At 32.2% G+C, this 19,876-nt stretch overlaps 1 protein-coding gene across 3 annotated transcripts in view; it reads left to right on the top strand.

Annotated features, from left to right (window-relative positions):
- Nup98-96 (nuclear pore complex protein Nup98-96) overlaps positions 1-19,876 on the top strand; it is a 54,145-nt gene that overhangs the window by 24,018 nt on the left and 10,251 nt on the right. For all 3 annotated transcript variants that reach the window (XM_087413469.1, XM_087413467.1, XM_011061496.2), the window contains exons 7-12: positions 9,301-9,480; positions 12,252-12,379; positions 12,444-12,753; positions 17,542-17,725; positions 18,646-18,754; positions 18,832-18,972. In XM_087413469.1, the coding sequence (XP_087269595.1) occupies positions 9,301-9,480; positions 12,252-12,379; positions 12,444-12,753; positions 17,542-17,725; positions 18,646-18,754; positions 18,832-18,972 (1,052 nt within the window). The remainder of the gene's footprint in view (positions 1-9,300; positions 9,481-12,251; positions 12,380-12,443; positions 12,754-17,541; positions 17,726-18,645; positions 18,755-18,831; positions 18,973-19,876) is intronic.

Here is a 19,876-nt window from a genome sequence, read left to right as displayed (position 1 = left end):
TTTCCTCATTTTCCATGTCCCCTAGAATTCTTTCTAACTTTTCTAAATTTTTCCAGCTCCTCCTATTGTATACCGATATTATTACAACCTTCTTTTCGCCTATACCTATAGTCGACATTTCTTTCCTTATTTTTATATATCAAATTCGATTCCTTTGCCCAGTTTTTCTTTACGCTTACTATAAATAGCCCTGCCTCTTTTCTTTTCTCTAAGTGCATATATACATTCCCATTTATGTGAACTAGGTAGTTTCTCCTCAACTTTTTTCCATTCATTTTCTTCCAGCCATGTTTCACATAGGCTTACGAAATCAAGCTTATCTACATAGTTCCAAAAATCTTTGTCCTTATTACTTACATCCAATGTTCCAAAACATAATATTTCCTCCCCTTTCATTTGCCTTCGAATTCCCTTTTTCCCGCGTATCTCCCTTAACTCCTCTTCTACCGCTTCCCTTGACTTATCTCTTTCTTCTCTCTATCCCCATGTTTCCTATTGTTATTTTCCTTTTCTCTTTTTCCTTCTCTCTCTATTTCTGCCCAAATTTTTCAAATCCCCCTTATTTTCACTCTTCCATATCCTATTTTTATATCTCCCCCTTGTTCTCCTGTGCTTTCACCCATTTATTTATCCAAATCTGTGTTTTCCTTTCCTCAAAACTTAAATCATTTTCGAAAAAAATTTTTCCTCTCTATTTTTGTTTTTCATCATCTCCCTCTTCATTTCCTCATTACCCACTTTAATGATCACTACTGGTCCGCTCATCCTCCAGCTGATCACATCTACATCTACTCCTATTTTCTTCTTTATAAATTTCTGAGCCTATCCCTTGCCTTTTTCTTTATTTCCTTCCCAGTTAATCCCTTTAATAGCAATATTGCATTTTTTTCCTCTCGTTCTTTATCTGCCACCAATTTCCGAACTGTTTCTACCTCTCTCCTACTTATCCGTGCTTCCTTCTGATCACTCTCAGCTACATGCATTCGCAGTCCTACTGTAGATACTCCCTCCCTTATTATACACTCCTCTCTTCCCCTTCTTCTCCCTCTCCTGATGTATAACCGTGTCCTATCCTCCTCTTCATCTCATCTAACTTATCTTTTATCGCTTTTATCTTTTTACTATATTCCTCCCGTCCCTCTCTAAGCCTTTTCTCCGCTTTCTCTATCAATTCCTTTACCTTATTTTCTCTTTCTATTATTTTCTTTTCTATCCCCTTAATCCTCTCCTCCCAAAATCTTTTCTTGACCTTCAGACTTTCCATAACTATTTTTCTTTCCTCTCTTATATTTTCCATGAAAGCTATTCTTTCCTCTCTCATTAATTTAACCTCCTCTCTGATACTATCTTCTACCTCCCCTCTCGCTCTTCTCCTCTCCATCCCTTCCTCTGTCTCTTCATTTAACTCTAAACCTTACTTTTTTTCCACCATCTGTGCTCCTCCCCTCTGTCGTCAACTTTCTCTGCTTGTTATCCATCACCTTCTCGCTCTCCCCCCTCTCCCTAACGAGCCGTTCGCGTCTTTTGACGCCATAACTTCACCTACCTTCCTTCTTCTTACCTCATATAGAACAGTCCTATCACTACGAAATTATTATCGCCTTTATTTGTGTCATTTCTATGTCATCGTATCCTACTTATCCGCACTTAACAATATCCTATTTTTCGCCTCTAATTATACTTCAGTACGCAATCTAATTCATCGCTAAATTCGCACGCTTGCATCCACTCTACTTAACCAAGTCCTACTATATTTTATACATGTCAGTTATCAGCCGTAATGCCCGTGTCACTATGCATTAGAGATTGAATTGCGAATTAAAAATTAGAGTTCGACTAATTAGATAATTTTCATTTTATTCCGTTTTATTCTGATTGGCTGAATTCTAATTTTCAATTCGCAATTCTTAATCTCTAATGCGTAGTGTGATACGGGGCATAATACTTAATACGGGGTCTATAATAAAAATTATAGACGGGATCTTAAGTCGTAGAAAATTAATCAATTACAGTCAAAATATAAGAAGAATAATTGATTATGAAAGGTCAATTTTCTATGACTTAAGACTCCACGACCGTCTATAACTTCTATTGTAGACCCCGCATAAGTCGTGTCCGCCATTTTCTATCTAACTAAAACTTATGACAATCTCTTACTATAGCGTCTTTAGGTTGTGCTAAATATATCGCTTATATACTACTACATCAATATCGCACGCACGCATATACATAAATAATAAAAATCGTAATAAGAAGTTTAGTGTTAGATGTTTTTGCCTAATTTTTCTTTATTTCGAAAATAATATTATTTAATTAGAACGTTTTCGACTATTTATCTGGTCATCTTCAATATATAAAATTTCTTACAATCAATAAATTCATATTCGCAATTAGATACATATACATACTTTAAAATCTCATATGTTGTCAATGATTCATTTTAATCGCCCTATGCTTCTAAATAGTCTAGCATAGATTTAGGGAATTCATATTATATTTATCTATAGTTCTTTAGTTTTTGAACAAATTTCTAAATATCATTTTTGCGCTATAATTGAAAATGTACTGTCGTTCCTTGTCTAGCACAGGGATGTTAAAAGTACTAACTTCAAATGGAATTATCTCTTGAACATGCCTGATTATCAGCCTCAAAATTATGTAGAAAATATCTAAATACTTTAGAAAATATCTTAATTATCTTCAAATAGTAAAAATTTCAAACAAATCTTAAAAAAAAAAGTCATTTTGCGATACAACAACTTTAATGCGTATACTTTAATCTTGGAAAAAAATTTCAAATCTGTAAAAGAAGAAAAAAGTAATCATACAAAAATTTAGTTGGTAATACAGAGAAATACTTTAGAATTTCTAAAGTATTTTCTAAAGTATTTAGAAAATACTTTAGAATCTCCTTAGTGAATTAATACAGATCAGTAAACTGAAGGTGCTTTAATAAAGGAAGCTAATTAACATATAAAGATATAATAATAAATGATTTATTAAGATCACATATGTGAATACAACAAAGAAGAATTTAAAACTTATAACGGTCGAAACTAGATCTTAGATGCTTAAGGGTTACATCACTTTGAACCCTTAAAAAGAAATATCTTGAAACTAACGTGGTTCTAATATTAACACATATAAAAAATAAGAGCATAAAAAACCACAGCACAAGTTATAGTTTAGTTAGTGATATATAATTATTATTACATTAATTAAAACATTAAACGTTTCGGCCACAATCTGGCCATCTTCAGTAATTCAATAATATTCTTAAAACGCAGAGTTACATCTAGTTGACATTAAATTCAACAGTCGAGAGTTGTAATTAAATAAACATGTTCTTTTGTATGTGAAGATGCTTCATGCCTTAAAAAGAAAGCTATTTTTGCAAAGCTATTTTTGGAAATTTTATAATTAATCATAAAATTGTTACATACTTCTTTATATAATTAGCAAAAGAAGATTCTCTGAAAATTACAAATCGAATGAAAACTGTAGAAGTTATGATGTAAACCGATCGAAAATGTTTCGAGAAAACTGCGTTTAAACCGTGAGAGAAAGCACTTCAAAGAATCTGTAATTTTGTAAATACTTAGAATTTTTCATTCTAATTAGTGGGGTTATATTTTTACATATATAAATCCGATGAACTATTATTTAAGCAAAAAAATTTTCGATTTTTTTCAAAGTTTTAAAGTGATGTAACCCTTTAAATAATTTCCATATGAATTTATATATAGTGTGTGTGTGTGTATGTGCGTGCGCGCGTGCGCGTGCGCGTGCGTGATATATAAATTCACATGGAAATTATTTAAGCATCTAAAATCCAGCTTCGACCGTTACAAGCTTTAAGGCTCCTGACTAGTCGCGGCGGTTATGTTAGAATCGTGGACTATGTTGGAATCGTGGACTATGTTGGAATCGTGACGTCGGAAGTAAGGATTACATGTTAATTTATGTTGCATGCCATTTGTAAATAAAAACAATTTGGATAAATCTAAATAACAAGATCACTTTAAAACATTTGTAAAAATGGACGAAAAATGTTCTTTCCTCCCTTGATAGTCAATAAATAGTCGTAAAAGGCACGTAAAGTGAGCCTATACTTGGGCAGAAATAGCTGTTGAAATGAGTAAAATGTACGCTTTTATGTACAAAATTCCAAGATAACTGTAGTTTCCGCCGACTTTAAGGACTTTCATAAGTATGAGACAAGTCACATTTTTTTTTTCACAATTAAGCAAATAATAACTAAATGTCATGCAACAAATTTCATCGTCAAAACGTCACTTTTCCTCGCCTATAAGTTCGGCCATTTATCGTGGTGCGGCGCTGTAACACACACACACACAAGCACGAGCTCGTGTCCGTGTGTCTGCGGCGCAACGAGACAGCGAGCTCCTTCTCACACTAATCGCTTGTTTCAAGCGACCGAAAATATTTTCTCGGCAAACTCGATCGTTCGGCGGCCTTACGCATCAATAAAGGATAGGGAGCATTCTAAATAACGTATAAGTTTTAATAAATTGTTGTTTAGTGTACCCCTCCCATTAATCCAGAATAGTATAAATCACAATAGTTAAAACGCAATAGTTTACAAGATATTTAATTGTTATGATTTATGATTTTTCACGTTATATAATTATCCAGATACCTTTCCTTCATAAACTCAAGTAACAAGAATAGTTCAGTAGAAGTAGAATTTTAACGGAAAACAATTATAAATCAGCAATTTTTTTACGAAAGTCTCGAAAGGCTATCAGAAAAGAAATGCATGTTTGAAACTCGAAACTTGTGAAGAAAATATGCGAAAAAAAACTCGAATAGTTGCAAGAAATATATTTTTCGCTTATAAAACGAAAGATATCGGTTGTATGGCAAAAAATTCTATATAAAAAATATATGTAGGTATTCAAAATATCTACAAAATGAGACGTGGAACATTAAAATCGATCTATTAGTTCAGTAGAAAAAAAATAAACACCGAAAAAGGCCTTTTTTTTATTCATTCTTTGTTCATTAAGATTTAAACGCAAAGCTTTGAAATTTTCGTAAAATGTAGCCCTTGCAATGATGAACAAATCTAGCCCTGAACGAGCCTGTTCATTAGTTTTTGCGAAAAGCCGTTTGTTCATTAAGAACTTGTCCACGGAAAACATAATTTCTTCATTTTTGACTCGCACAGCAATTTACAGGGGTGATTTTTCTTCTTTAAGAGTTGCACTATCACGTACACTTAATAAGAAAACGATTTTTTGCAATTAAACTATTATAAAACGACTTTAAAGAGTGGATATCTATTTTCGCTATTTGATATGATGCATATTAACGGATTATTATATATTCCAATTTTTTTATACGAAAAAGATATCTACTTTTTAAAATCGTTTTATAAAAAAAATGAAATAATTAATATGCATCATATTAAATAGTGTTAAAGCATTCAACATCTGACATTTTTATACGAATTTAAAAAAAAAGATTATCCTCCGATTAGGAAAAGTATCTAATTGGACAATTAAATGTACAGAATTATCAGTACAAAATTGTTTTTGTAAATTTAATTGCAGATGCAAATATGACATATATAAACAAATTAATAAATAATTTGCCAAATGTTAGTGTAACTGTTGAATATAGTTGCAAAATATTAATATTTTTCATTAACACTAATTTGCTTTTATATTTGCGAAAGTTAGTGTTATATCTTTAACAATTACGCTAACATTTAATAAACTTACTTATTAATTATTTGTTTACATATGTCATATTTGCATCTGCAATTAAATTCATAAAAACAATTTTGTGCTGATAATTCCGTACATTTATTTGTCCACTTTTTACAGTATATTATTATAAATAAAGAACATAGCTAATGTGACTTAAATTTGTTAATCAAACATGCACTCCGTACTCAAACGTAATTTTTTAGTAATAAATCGAAAAAATAAAAATTCAAGAAACAAAAAACTAAAAATTTTATTTTAGTTATAATTCGAGATTTTTTTAACAGCAAATTCAATTCTTCCTTGACAAATTAGTAGTTCCCAGACAGTACTCTGAATCTTAAAAATTGGAGTCACAATGATTTTTTGAAACAAAAAAAAAGGTTATCTCGACTCCTAATAATAGGAGGATAATTTTTTTTTAATTTGTAGAAAAATGTCAGCTGTCGAATTCTTCACATGGCTATTTGATATGATGCATATTAATGGAATTATTCCATTTTTTTATACGGAAAAAGATACTCACTTTTTAAAGTTGTTTTTAATTTATTTTAGCAAAAATCGTTTTGTTATTAAGTGTACTGATAGTGCAACTGATAGTGCAACTCTTGAAGAAGAAAAATCACTCCTGTAAATTGAAGTGCGATTGCTCAAAGATGAAAAAATTAATTTTCTGCGGACAGGTTTTTAGTAGACAACTGGCTTTTTGCAAAAATTAATGAACATTTCAGGCTCGTTTAGGGCTAGATTTGTTCGTCATTACATTTTACGAGAATTTTAAAGCTTTGCGTTTAAATCTCAATGAATACGAGTGAAAAAATTTTCAGTCTTTTCGGTGTTTTTTATTTTTTTCCTACTGAACTAATAGATCGATTTTAATGTTACACATCTCATTTTGTAGGTATTTCGAAAACCTACATTTTTTATACGGAATTTTTTTTCCATACAATCAATATCTTTCGTTTTATAAGCGAAAAACGTTACTTTTTGCAACTATTTAATTTTTTTTCGCATATTTTCTTCACAAGTCTCAAGTCTCAAACACATGCATTTCTTTTCTGATGGTCTTTCGAGATTTTCGTGAAAAGGAATACTGGTTTATAATTTTTTTCCAGTAAAATTTTACTTCTGCTGAACTATTCTTCCTACTCGAGTTTATGAAGGAGAAGTATACTATATAATGCGCATGAAAAATCATAAACAATTAAATATCTCATAAATTGTTGCGTTTTAACGTGGATTATATTAGGTGTTGGAATTAATTCGTAGCGTTTTACAAGTGATGGGAAGTACTTTCATTAATGTATTTTTTAATGCTCATGTGAAATAAATAACATTCTTTCATTAAAAAACGCTACGAATTAATTCCAACACCTAATATTATTCTGGATTAATGGGAGGAATACACTATTACTATAATTTATGAAAACTTATTTGAATGCCCCTCACCCCTTATTGATGTCTAGGGTCACCATAGTGGCCGAGAATGTCGAGAAAGTATTTTTAGTTGCTTGAAACAACCGACTAATGTGAGAAGGAGCTCATTTACTTTCGGCGCGCCGCAGGCGAGCTCACAGACATGGGCTCGTACTTAGTAGTGTGTGGCTACCGGTTTCATCAGACCGCCATCTGATTCTGTGTCGCCACCGTCAACGCAGAGTTCTTGGCCGAGTAGTCAGGAACCTTAAACTCTTCTTTATTATATTGGGTCATCTAAAAAGTATCCGCGGTTTTTTGTCACTAGATGGTGTTGATGGTCAACACATATAGTGATAAAAAACCGCGGATACTTTTTAGATGACCCAATATAAAAATATTGGGTGTGAGAAAAAGTTCGTGGCGTTTTTCCCACTAGATGACATTAAATGCTCAGCATTCGATAACTACTACTAATCGTATCGACAACACTAGACGTGCGTTTAAAAAGTGACATTTCAACCTTTGTTTTGAATCGAAAAAGATTGAAATCGATGAAGTGGATCAAAAGTTATTTTATTTTGAAAATGGAAATAAATAAGAAAAAAATTCGCTACATTTTGCATTATTACGATAAAGGTAAGAACGCTGCACAGATTTGTGAAAAAATTTGTGCTATTTATGATGAAGATACTTTATTAAAATCAGCAGCACGGAAATGGTTCGCTCGTTTTTGTACTGAAAATTTCGATGTGAAAGATAAACCTCGCTCCGATCGACCAATCACTGAAAAGTCCGATGAAATCGTGGAAAAAGCCGAGCGTGATAAGCATGTGAGCACTGTGGAAATTGCCAGGGAACTAGGCATCGACCACAAAACAGTTTTAAATCATTTACACGAAGCTGAATGCAAAAAGAAGCTCGATGTTTGGGTTTCTCACGAGTTGAGTGTTAAAAACATGATGGACCGAATTAACATTTGCGATACGCTACTGAAGCGGAATGAAATTGAGCCATTTCTGAAGAGAATAATAACTGATGAGGTGAAAAATGGATCACGTACGACAATCGAACTCGCAAAAGATCGTGGATAAAGGAAGGAGAAAAGGTACAAGCAATCGCAAAACCTGGATTGACGACGAAGAAGGTGATGTGCGTGCGTGCGTGCGTGCGTGATGGGATTGGAAGAGAATCGTTCACTATGAGCTGTTATCGCCCGATCAAACAATTAATTCCGAACTCTACTGTGAATAACTGAAGAGATTACAACAAGCAATTGAGAGGAAGCGGAATTAATCAATAGGAGGGGTGTCATCTTCCATCACGACAACGCTCGACCACACACATCTTTGATAACTCGGCAAAAATTGCGAGAGCTTGGCTGGGAAGTCTTAATGCATTCACCGTATAGTTCTAACATAGCACCCTCAGACTGTCCTTTGTTTAGGTCTTTGCAGAACTCTCTTAATGGTGTAAAGCTAGCTTCAAAAGAGGCCTGTGAAAATCACTTAATTTTTCGATCAGAAACCACAGAAGTTCTATCGCGATGGGATTATAGCTCTGCCCCAAAAATGGCACAATATTATTGGAAATAATGAAGCATATTTGGTTTAAATAAATTGATTTTAATACTCTAAGAAAAACACTTGAATTTTAAAACTAAAAAAAACGCCACGAACTTTTTCCCATATATATATATATATATATATATATATATATATATATATATATATATATATATTATATAGATTGTATGTTGCACAGATATTTATGTGTGCCTTCCACTGTGTCATTTGTGTCGCTTGTTGGAAGGCACACTATATTGACTTATAAAAACTGGAATATTTAGATGATTTCTAGAAATAAATAATAATTCTTTTTTTAATTTATCTTTAATAATACAAATAGTCCTTACATATAAACAATGTTATGCATAATATTTATATAATATTTTTATTATATTAGGTGTTGGAATTAATTCGTAGCGTTTTTTAATGAAAGAATGTTATTTATTTCACATGAGCATTAAAAAATACATTAATGAAAGTACTTCCCATCACTTGTAAAACGCTACGAATTAATTCCAACACCTAATATAAAAGAGATTTATTATATAGAAAGAGATTTCTCTAACTTTTCTTATTTGTTGGAGGATTTGGGTCAATGACTGGAGGATTTGGTACTACTAGCCAATCAGGATCAACTGGACTATTTGGAAAACCTATTAGTAATTTTGGGACACCAGCAACTACAACAACAAATAACTTTGCATTCAATTCTACACCCACTACAAATTTGTTTGGTACTAATACTCAAACAAAACCATTTGGTAGTAAGTTATTTTGTTTATCTATACACACACATACGCACATATATATATATATTATATTTACATACATACATATCATAAATTCTATCAATCTATATTATATACGATGAATTCGTTCACATGAAATGCACAATGTGATTTTCTATGCTAAGAAAACTTTTCTAGCAAAATTGTATTTGTGCAACAGTTTTTAAATGAGAGCAATTTAAGGCTCCTGAGTAGTCGCCGCGGCCGTGGAATCGTGACGCCAGAAGCGAAAAATGACATGTTAATTTATGTTGCATGCCATTTGTAAATAAAGACAATTTGGATAAATCTAAATGACGAGATCGCTTTAAAACACTTGTAAAAATGAGCGAAAACTGTCTTTTTCTCCCTTGATGGTCAATAAATGGTCGTAAAAGGTGAGCCTAAAGTGAGCCTATACTCAGACAGAAACACACAGTTCAACAGCTGTTGGAACGAGTGAAATACGCTTTTACGTATAAAATTCCAAGAGAACTGTAGTTTCTGCTCATTTTTAGGACTTTCATAAGTATGAGACAAGTCACATTTTCACAATTAAGCAAATAATAACGAAATGTCATGCAACACAAATTTCGTCGTCAAAACGTCACTTTTCCACGCCTATAAGTTTAGCTATTTATCGTGGCGAAGCGCTGTAACACACACACACACACACACATACACGCGCGCGCGCGCGCACACATACACACAAGCACGAGCCCATGTATATGTGCTCACCTTCGGCGCGCCAAAAGCACACGTACGTTGGTTCGTGCTTGTATGCGTTGCTACCAATTTCGTCCAGGTCGTCGTCTAATTCTATGTCACCACCGTCAACGCATAGTTCTTAGCTGAGTACTTAGGAGCCTTAAGAGGTGTCAAAGAATTTGCGAGTTATCAACTTGTCGAGTCGTCATTCGCTGCTAAGAACAATTTAAATTATTTAAAGTTAATTGAAGATTACATGTAAATCACGAATGCTGCGATTATTTCTTTGAAAATTTTATAACAAGTGTGTATGACTATGATATATATGTATAAATATCGTTATTATTAATATATTAATAAGAGAATTTTCTATCTGAAACAACAACTGAAAGTAAATTGGATAACATGTAAACGGCAATTTTTAAAAGAAGATCCTTACTCATAGAGCAAGAGATATCAACTGAAAAATTTTTTCTTATAAATCATATCTAAAATAACGATATTTAAATATCACGAATAGTTGTTATGAAATCTTTAAAACATGGATTCTCAATGTATGGACTAATGGATCGCGAGTTGATTTTTAGTGTATCGTAAAAAAACATTTTAGAATTATAAATTACATTTTGCATATTGTACAAACTTGCGCTCACTAATTCTTTTACGATTTTGTACATGTGTGTTTCCAATAATAATGTAAAAAAGTATTTTAATTGTACGGAAAATTGAATTTGCTGAAATGAACTAGTTTTTACGATGAAATATGAAAATCTACTCGATGATATAGCTTATAATCTGATAAATAAAAGATGTAGATATCAAGTTCAATAATAGATAGATTTTGAGCTATGGTGTATTAAAGATGTAAAAAAAGGAGAAAAAATTGCCATTAGAGAGTCAACGCGGTTAACGGTGAGCAAAATTTTATTATTTATTCTGAACTAAAATGTCGACATTTCGACCAATGATTTCGGTCCTTCTCAATGCAAATTACATAAATGAAAACCTAATATGAACAAATATTCTAGAAATAAAATAGTTACATATTAGCAGCGCATGATATTTTGCATAATGATCATCTTGTTACTATAAAAGTCTGAGTTCTAAAAAGAAGTCCATTCTTAAAATGTATCTCTTTTTACCCCTAATAATATCTATTATTGACTAATACTAAGCCTAATGTTTATGATATTTTATTTATCGAATTATAAATTACATCATATGTGAAAATTAATTCGCCTGACCCAATTTTCCATAATTGATAATTATCAATTATGATATCTTTTCGATTACATTCATCAAACTCTTTACACCTGAAAATGATTTGCGTCCATATCAATGTCAAAGTTGTCATCAATACAAATAATAAGCGCTTTCTTTACACATGCCTCATTATCTGACAAATAATTTATAAAATTTTATAAATAAAAAATTTACAAATAGAAGGAATAGTGAGATAAAATTATATAAATAAAGTGATGCAAATAATCAATATATAATGTTTGCCATTTTAAAAAGTGGATCGCGATCCATGCAAGTTTTGGAAGTCTTATTTTAGAGAGATAATAAAATAGTATAAAGGCATATTAGTATTTATACGTAACTTAAATTGTTCTCATTTAAAAATTATTTTATCAAAGAAAAAAGTTACTTTTTTTACGCATAAAATTATACTGTACATTCTATATTCAAATTTTGAGCTCTGTCCTGTATAAATATTCTCTAATTATCTTATATTTTAATATTAATCATAGATATTGATATGTGCTTATAATTTTATACATTAATGGAATCTATAAAATTAATATTAAAATATATATGGTAATTTAAAAAGTATTGAAACATATACATCTATCCATGCACATGTATACAAATATATTTTTACAATTTGATGAAGAAAAAACTATAGAAAATCATGTAATATTTGAATAAATAAACTTTTGTCTATTTTCTTCAAATATTACATGATTTTTTGTGCATTATTTACTATTACTTTATTAATAAAGTAGTAAGTATGTAAAAATATATGTTTTTAATAAAGTATACAATTTTATTTATAGCAGCTGCCCCGACGCCGCTTTTTGGCACTAGCAGCACTAACCAAACTGCTGGAACAGGTTTTGGTAGCATTAATACTGGACAAAATACAGGATTTGGATCTACATTTGGCTCCGCACAACCTAATCAGGTAATATATAATATACACATTACATATGTGTAAAAATCAAAATGATACTATATTTCGTTTATAGAGCATTGGATTGTTCAATCAGAACAAGTCTGCTTTTAATATTCCATCGACGTCGACTAGTACCGTCTTTACTGGTTTTGGTCAACCGGCTACAAATACCACCACACCATTATTTGGTAATAAAACTACTACTACAGGATTTGGAACAACATCTACGTTTGGTGCAACTGCGTCTTCCACATTCGGAACTAATACAGGTTTTAATTCTGGCACTAATGCTGGATCTTCATTGTTTAACTCATCTTTTAAACCAGCTGGACAAACATCAGGGTTTTCATTCGGAACTACACCTGCGTCTTCAAGTGGACTTGGTAATTATTCTTTTTTTTAATATATGATTCAATTTACATATATTAACGTTAGTATTCTGTGTGAATATATGTGTAATATAGTCATAAATGTATTAAAAAAATTTTGTAAACGCGTTCTTCTTGGATCAAAAGGAAGAGCTAATGTATAAACTATAAACATTACAATCACAAATAATTTGTTATCGAAATAATGAACACAAACAAGTTTGAAATAGGATGCATTCGTTTATGCAGTGGTAGCGCATCCACTGCTTTCTCATATGACCTAAATTTACTAAACGGACTTCTGCATGAATATAGCTGCTCATATCGTATTGAATCATTTTTTCCAATATAAAATATGGAAAAGCTGAGCTGATTGAAAATTAAGATCCAGAGGCCCTATTCTTGAACAAATATCGCAAATAACAATTCCGTATACAATCGACCAATCACAATCGAGAAACTGTCATTTTCATATGCAAAAATTATTCATATGTGCTCAATAATAGAGCTTTCTAGCATTAGAAAGAGATGAGGAATAAATTGAACCTCGATTAAGAGTTAACTGTGAGTTGTAAAATTGGGCTTAAATAAAAAATCCGGAAATATTAAATAAACCCCAAAATATTATAAAATTTATTTATAAAAAATTTATTAATCTCGCGTGTGTTGATATTTTCAATCTACATCCAAAAGGTGTGATTTTTAGGTTAATCTAATCGCAAATATAAATTAGCAAACTTCACACCTTTCCATTATATATCTTATGTTGCATTATTTTCACTTTCGATCGATTTCAAGTTGTTCTTAATTCTTTTCATTTTTAATAATATTTTAATATTTTAATAAAATTCATTTTTAGTAATACAATCTCGGCTATTATAGCTGGCAGTATTATGAACAGCAAGATATCCAACCTGCGAAGGCGACTACAGAGCGATTTGTTGTTCGTTTACGCAATACTGCGAGCAAAGCATCCTGAGCAGGTACCTTGTTCTGTAACTCGTTAAGACAGTAACGCTTTTTATATTATAAAATATCTGCACAATGATGTCGTTACTGTTTTAACGAGTTACAGAATAGGGTACCAGGGGCGAAATTCTGTAATTCGTTATGCAGTCATTACGTGTTCATAATGACAGTTGCGCAGATATTTTAGTAATTATGAATACGTAACGACTGTAATTATGCAATCGTTACGTATTATAACTACTGTATAATTACAGAGTTACAGAATACCGAGTAACTCATTTTCAGAGATCACTCCCCCTCCCACCTCCCTTATGATCAAGTAAGAGAAACTATTTTATGTGCAGGATTGCGTTAAAAAATGTTGATTATACAGCAAATATTTATTATATAGATTTTAAGAAAAAAATATTTGTTTTATAATTATAAATATTTAATATATATTTTTTTAAATATTTATTAAATTTTATTTATGTTAGATTAAATCAGATATTATTTATATTATTAAATATATATTTTATTAGGTGTTGGAATTAATTCGTAGCGTTTTACAAGTGATGGGAAGTACTTTCATTAATGTATTTTTTAATGCTCATGTGAAATAAATAACATTCTTTCATTAAAAACGCTACGAATTAATTCCAACACCTAATATATCATATTATTGAATTTTACTATATCAGAATGTAAAATTCAATTTTCTTTGTTTTATTCCCCGCCGGACTCTTGTGATCTAATCTTATTCTGCGTTACCAGTAAACCATGCCTCTGTCCATAGACAGATATATAGACAAACCGACTTAGATCCGATTGTTCCACTTTTTGGTAAATTTTATCTGTTGCGTAAGTAACAAGATTAACTAATCACACATGCGCGGATTGTCAGAATTACCTAATAGATAAAATTTATCAAAAGATAGAACAATCAACCCTTAATGTGTAGATTGCGGAAGCAATGTACAACCTACTAGGACAAATCAATAAGTACCCATGTTAGTAATGAAGATGCAAGTTTTTCACAAAAATTTTTTTTATTTTTCAACGTTATTCCCTTTTAGGAGGATACACTTTTCCCAATGCTTCTGCCATTTTATTTAACCCCTCAGAAAAATACGATTTGTCAAACTCTGCAAAATAGGCCTTTGTTTCGTCTATGATCTCCCCATTCGACGTGAATTTCTTTCCACCGAACCATTTTTTCAAGTTTAGAAACAAGAAGAAGTCACAGGGGGCTAAATCCAGAGAGTACGGTGGATGCGGCAGCAATTCGTAACGCAATTCGACCAATTTGGCTGTGGCAATTGCGGAGGAATGAGCCGGTGCATTATGAGCAATCGCGGCACTCATCGGGCCGACAGCTTTTTCATTCCCAAGTTATCATGCGAAATATTGAATGCCGTTCCATACGATACGCTTACGGCCTCTGCTACTTCATGTACTTTCGTTTTGGCGATCAGCGAGAATCATGTCATGGATTTTTTCAACGATTTCCTCAGTCCACGTCTGCTGGGCGGCCTGGGCGCTCCTCATCAAAAACAGACGAACGACCACGTTTGAATTCGTTGAACCAATATCTGACGGTTGTCATAGATGATGAAGAGTTCCTATAGACGGCATCTAACTTCGTTTTTATTTCTTCGCACGTTTTTCCATCCAAAAATAAGAAATGAATCATGGATCGATATTGCTCTTTTTTCATTGTATCGGAAAACATCAAATATGCTCACTACGAATTGCTTAAATCAAGACTATTGCATGAATCACTCTGAAATTTTGTATGGCGTCGTTTGAAAGATGATAGTACACGATGGTAATGCCAACTTGCATCAACAACATTGCCTGTCTTGAACACGGGTGCTTATTGATTTGCCCTCGTATACATGTGTATATCAATGTATGTTCAAAACTATGACCTCTAATTTTTAGTCTTGCGATTTGCGATCTGTGTTCTACGTCTTATGTAGATCGGACTTAGGCCCGATTGCACCAACGTTATTTTGATTTTAAGCAAGACTTAAAACTCTGTCTTTCTTTTGCTTTAAAACGAGACGGAGAGAGTTTTAAGTCTTGTTTAAAGTCAAAGTAACATTGATGCAACTAGGTCTGCCGCAGACAAAATTTCTGTAACAGTAACCTTCAGACGTGAACTTAAGCCAGTGATCTAATCAGGATACTAGATCTATGTACTTTAACGGAAATAAAAATAGTAGTAAACTTATCCATAAGATGAGTTTCAACCGGTTTTTCACCTTATTGTGAGGTTAGTACTTATTGGTAAGTTTACTATTATTTCCATTTCCGTTAGATTACGTAGACCTAAAGCAATATTCTGATTGGCTCATCGGCTTAAGTTTACGTCTTACGATTACTGCGGAATTTTATGTGCGGCAGCCCTTATTGCTCCACCTGTGTAATTAAGTTAGAAGGCTTAAGGGGGACCGTATATACTTTCCGTAATAATAATCATAAGACATAACGTAAAAATTAATCAATCAGAAAAATTTTAAAAATTAATCAATCAGACAAGAATTTTCAAAAATTTTCAGCTCTGATTGGCTAAATCTAATAACGGTACGTCTTGTGATTACTGTTGTGGAATGTGTGTGCGGGTCTTCTAAGACTGTTGCGAATTATATGGAAGACTTAAGATCTATTTGAATATTTACTTTGAATTGATACGATACTATAAGAATTGTAAACAAGCGAAGTCTCTCCAAGGAGTTTATCCTTGGATCCTTCTTTGTATGATATTGTAATTCTTTGCAATCCTTTGTAATGATCGGAAATTCAAATAGAGATTTTAAAAAAAAGAAGAAAAAGAATGTAATAATGAAAATAGGAGAAACAACTTCCAATGATGATGACCTTGATATTACATTATCATAATCTTAATATAACATTTAATAAAAATCAAAAAGAGATTATGATCTTTAACAACATTTAAAAAGTTGTGCTTGTTAATCGAACAGTGCTAAAGTCGATGATACTGTAACTTTTGAGTTTCGTAATTCGGAAAGAACTTAATAAAGAATTAACTTTCGTTATAGCGCTTTGAAAAATTCTTGAAGTCAGCTACAGATGTACAATAAAAAATAAGAATTTATTTAAAAATTTCAAATTAGTTTTTATGTGACTTTTGCTATCCAGCAAGCGACACAATATGACACAGTGATCATGTCATCTTTGTTTAACAACAAGGATGCTTCATTTTGTTATACTGACTACATTTACATGAATTATGATCATTCCATTCTTCAGAGGAATAGCTATGATTGGCCAGTATCATAACTGCGAATATTATTAAACCCGATTAAGGATGTCCGTGTAAACGTTGTATGAGAGCGAGTGTAGTAGAATAGACAGCGCACTGGTCTGCTATGTTAGAGATCCCGAGTTCGATTTCCGGTAATACCAAAATATTTTCATACACACCTTCTCTCGGAAGGAAGTGGCCACTTATCCTTGCCAAAAATACTTTTTTAAATAAAAACTTCGTCGTTCGGAATCGACATTGAACCGTAGGTCCCATATGAACTGTGTACAACCAGCGTGCGCACCACAGGCATATAAGAGAAGTCGCCACGCTTGGACACGAGCAAGGACTAAAGAGTGTAAAAGTAATCACTGTGTCATCTGTCTCTTACTGGAAAACACCTTTTAATAACGCTATTTAAGGCCATACTAACATACTATCTAACACGTCTCTACATCTTTTGTCTGGAACATATGCATTTTTCGAAAAACAAGCCTGATATAATCGCTTTATTATAGCCTGTATATGAATATGTGTGCGAATGTGTATATAATATATGTACATATATGTGTATATGTGTATAGGCACGAGTACTGGTTTAAATTTGAGCGGTGGTTCTTCATTATTTGGGCAACAAAAGTCAGGCAGTTTGTTTGGAAATGCTGGAAATAATACAACGTTTAATACTTCCGGAACATTTGGTTCTTCTACTTTTGGAACGACCTCTAATATGATATCTGGAACAGGAATGAGCTCGCTCAGCGGAGGGTAATGCAATATTTATGTTCTAATTTTATTAAAGACCGTTTTACAATTTACATTGCATGAACGTAATCGTGAGTGTCGTAAGGTATAGTTGTAAACTAATATTACCAGTTACATAAAATATGTTGTGAAAGATGGTTTAATTTTTTTTATAACTACGATGTCATAAGATATAAAAGTTAATCAATCCGAGTGCTGTTATGCACGTGTTCATGTTACCAGCATTTTTTGTCGATAACATGACAACTCATATCATGTCAAGCTTTTTATTGTATTGTTTTTGGTTATATTATATATATTATATTAGGTGTTGGAATTAATTCGTAGCGTTTTTAATGAAAGAATATTATTTATTTCACATGAGCATTAAAAAATACATTAATGAAAGTACTTCCCATCTCTTGTAAAACGCTACGAATTAATTCCAACACCTAATATATATAATATATCATGGAATATAAACGAAGAGAATATTGTTCTAAGAAATATTCAACAAGAAGATTCAAACAAACTGATTGTCATAATCAAGTTACTACGTATTTTTAATCTCTGTTTTAAGTTTGATTTTTCATTTTCTGGTTAATTTGTAATTAGACTTAATCTGTTTTAGCCAATGGACTTCATCTGTGATGATATTATAGAAGCCCATTGGGTGAAACATCAGATTAAGCTTAACTCAATCTGATAGCTTGATTTATCTGATTAAGTTAACTAGGTAATGAAAAATTGGGCCTTAGATTAGTCTGTTATATATTCACTATTATTCCTATACTACTATTCTCATTCTTACGTTTACGTAATTATAGAATGGCCTTTATTCTGTTTCATTAATATTTCTAATTTTATTAATTTTAATTAAAAGCTTGTTTAGTTATTTACATATTTAATAATTAGATTGAATAAGTATTACAAATTTATCTTAGAGTGGCAAACCAAACTAAAACAAACGGTTCAGTACCAGTACATCAGCAAATTTTGGCTCTCGTTTCTGCACCATTCGGTGATTCACCATTATTGAAGAATCTTTTACCAGTAAGTACCTTGTCGATTTTAAATAATTATCCTGAAAGAAGTATTGTAATTTTTGATTATAATGTGTATCTTTACAGGCATCTGGGAAGACTGAGGAACTTTTAAAACCTACAAATCCAGCATCAAAAGTATTGAACAGTCCACAATATAGAGTTACTGCGAATAATAAATCTCCGAAAATTAAAGCTAGAGTTGTCAGTTCTACACAACTATCTAAGGTAAATGAGGGGGTTAAAAAATGATTTTGACCCTCAAATAATAGGAAATAATAATCATTTCTCCGAAAAGTGATGGAAACATTGCTAGAATGGCTTAAATATAACAAAAATAGTATTCATATTTATGACGAATAATTGGAAAACCATAATTTTAACCAGAAATGTAAGTACATTCATATAAAGATTGCGGACTACTTTAACACTACCCAGAATGCATCGCGTGGATATACAGTCCGCCTAACATCCCGTGACAAATTAGGACCCCACAGTTCATCATTCCTGTAGTATTTATTGATATTAAATCCTAGTTCGTGTGCGTGTGTACGTGCGCGCACTTATAATGTAGATAAAATGGAAATGAATTTACATTTCTGCTTTCGTCCAGAATCTGATAATGATAATGATTTTTCTTCAAAATAACTCGAGAAATTGATCACGGAAATATTTTTTTGAAATCGAGCTCTTTATAGAGTAATTTTTCGGTCAATTTTAAGAAAACATTTCGATCCTTCAATTTCTTGATGGTTATTTTAAAGAAAAATAATTATTGTATCAGATTATGATAAAAGTGTAAATGAAATGGAAATTCACACTCTGCATTATACGTGCCCCCCCTCCCTCCACACGCCGCACGCACACATACGTACACACACACACACACGCGCGCGCGCGCGCGCGCGCACACACACACACACACACACACACACACACACACACACACACACACACACACACACACACACACACACAGTAGAGAGGAAGGATTTGGGTCAAATGCTACAGGAAGACGAACTGTGAAGTCCTTATCTCTGCCAAGGGATTCTATGCGGACTGTACCTCTATGTGATGCATCCTAGATAATGTTAAAGTGGTTCGAGATCTTTGCATACAGAATATACTTACA

Source organism: Acromyrmex echinatior, chromosome 1 (assembly GCF_024713525.1).
Source record: "Acromyrmex echinatior isolate Ae372 chromosome 1, ASM2471352v2, whole genome shotgun sequence".
Classification (NCBI taxonomy): Eukaryota; Metazoa; Arthropoda; class Insecta; order Hymenoptera; family Formicidae; genus Acromyrmex; species Acromyrmex echinatior.
This window is presented reverse-complemented; position numbering and strand designations above follow the sequence as displayed.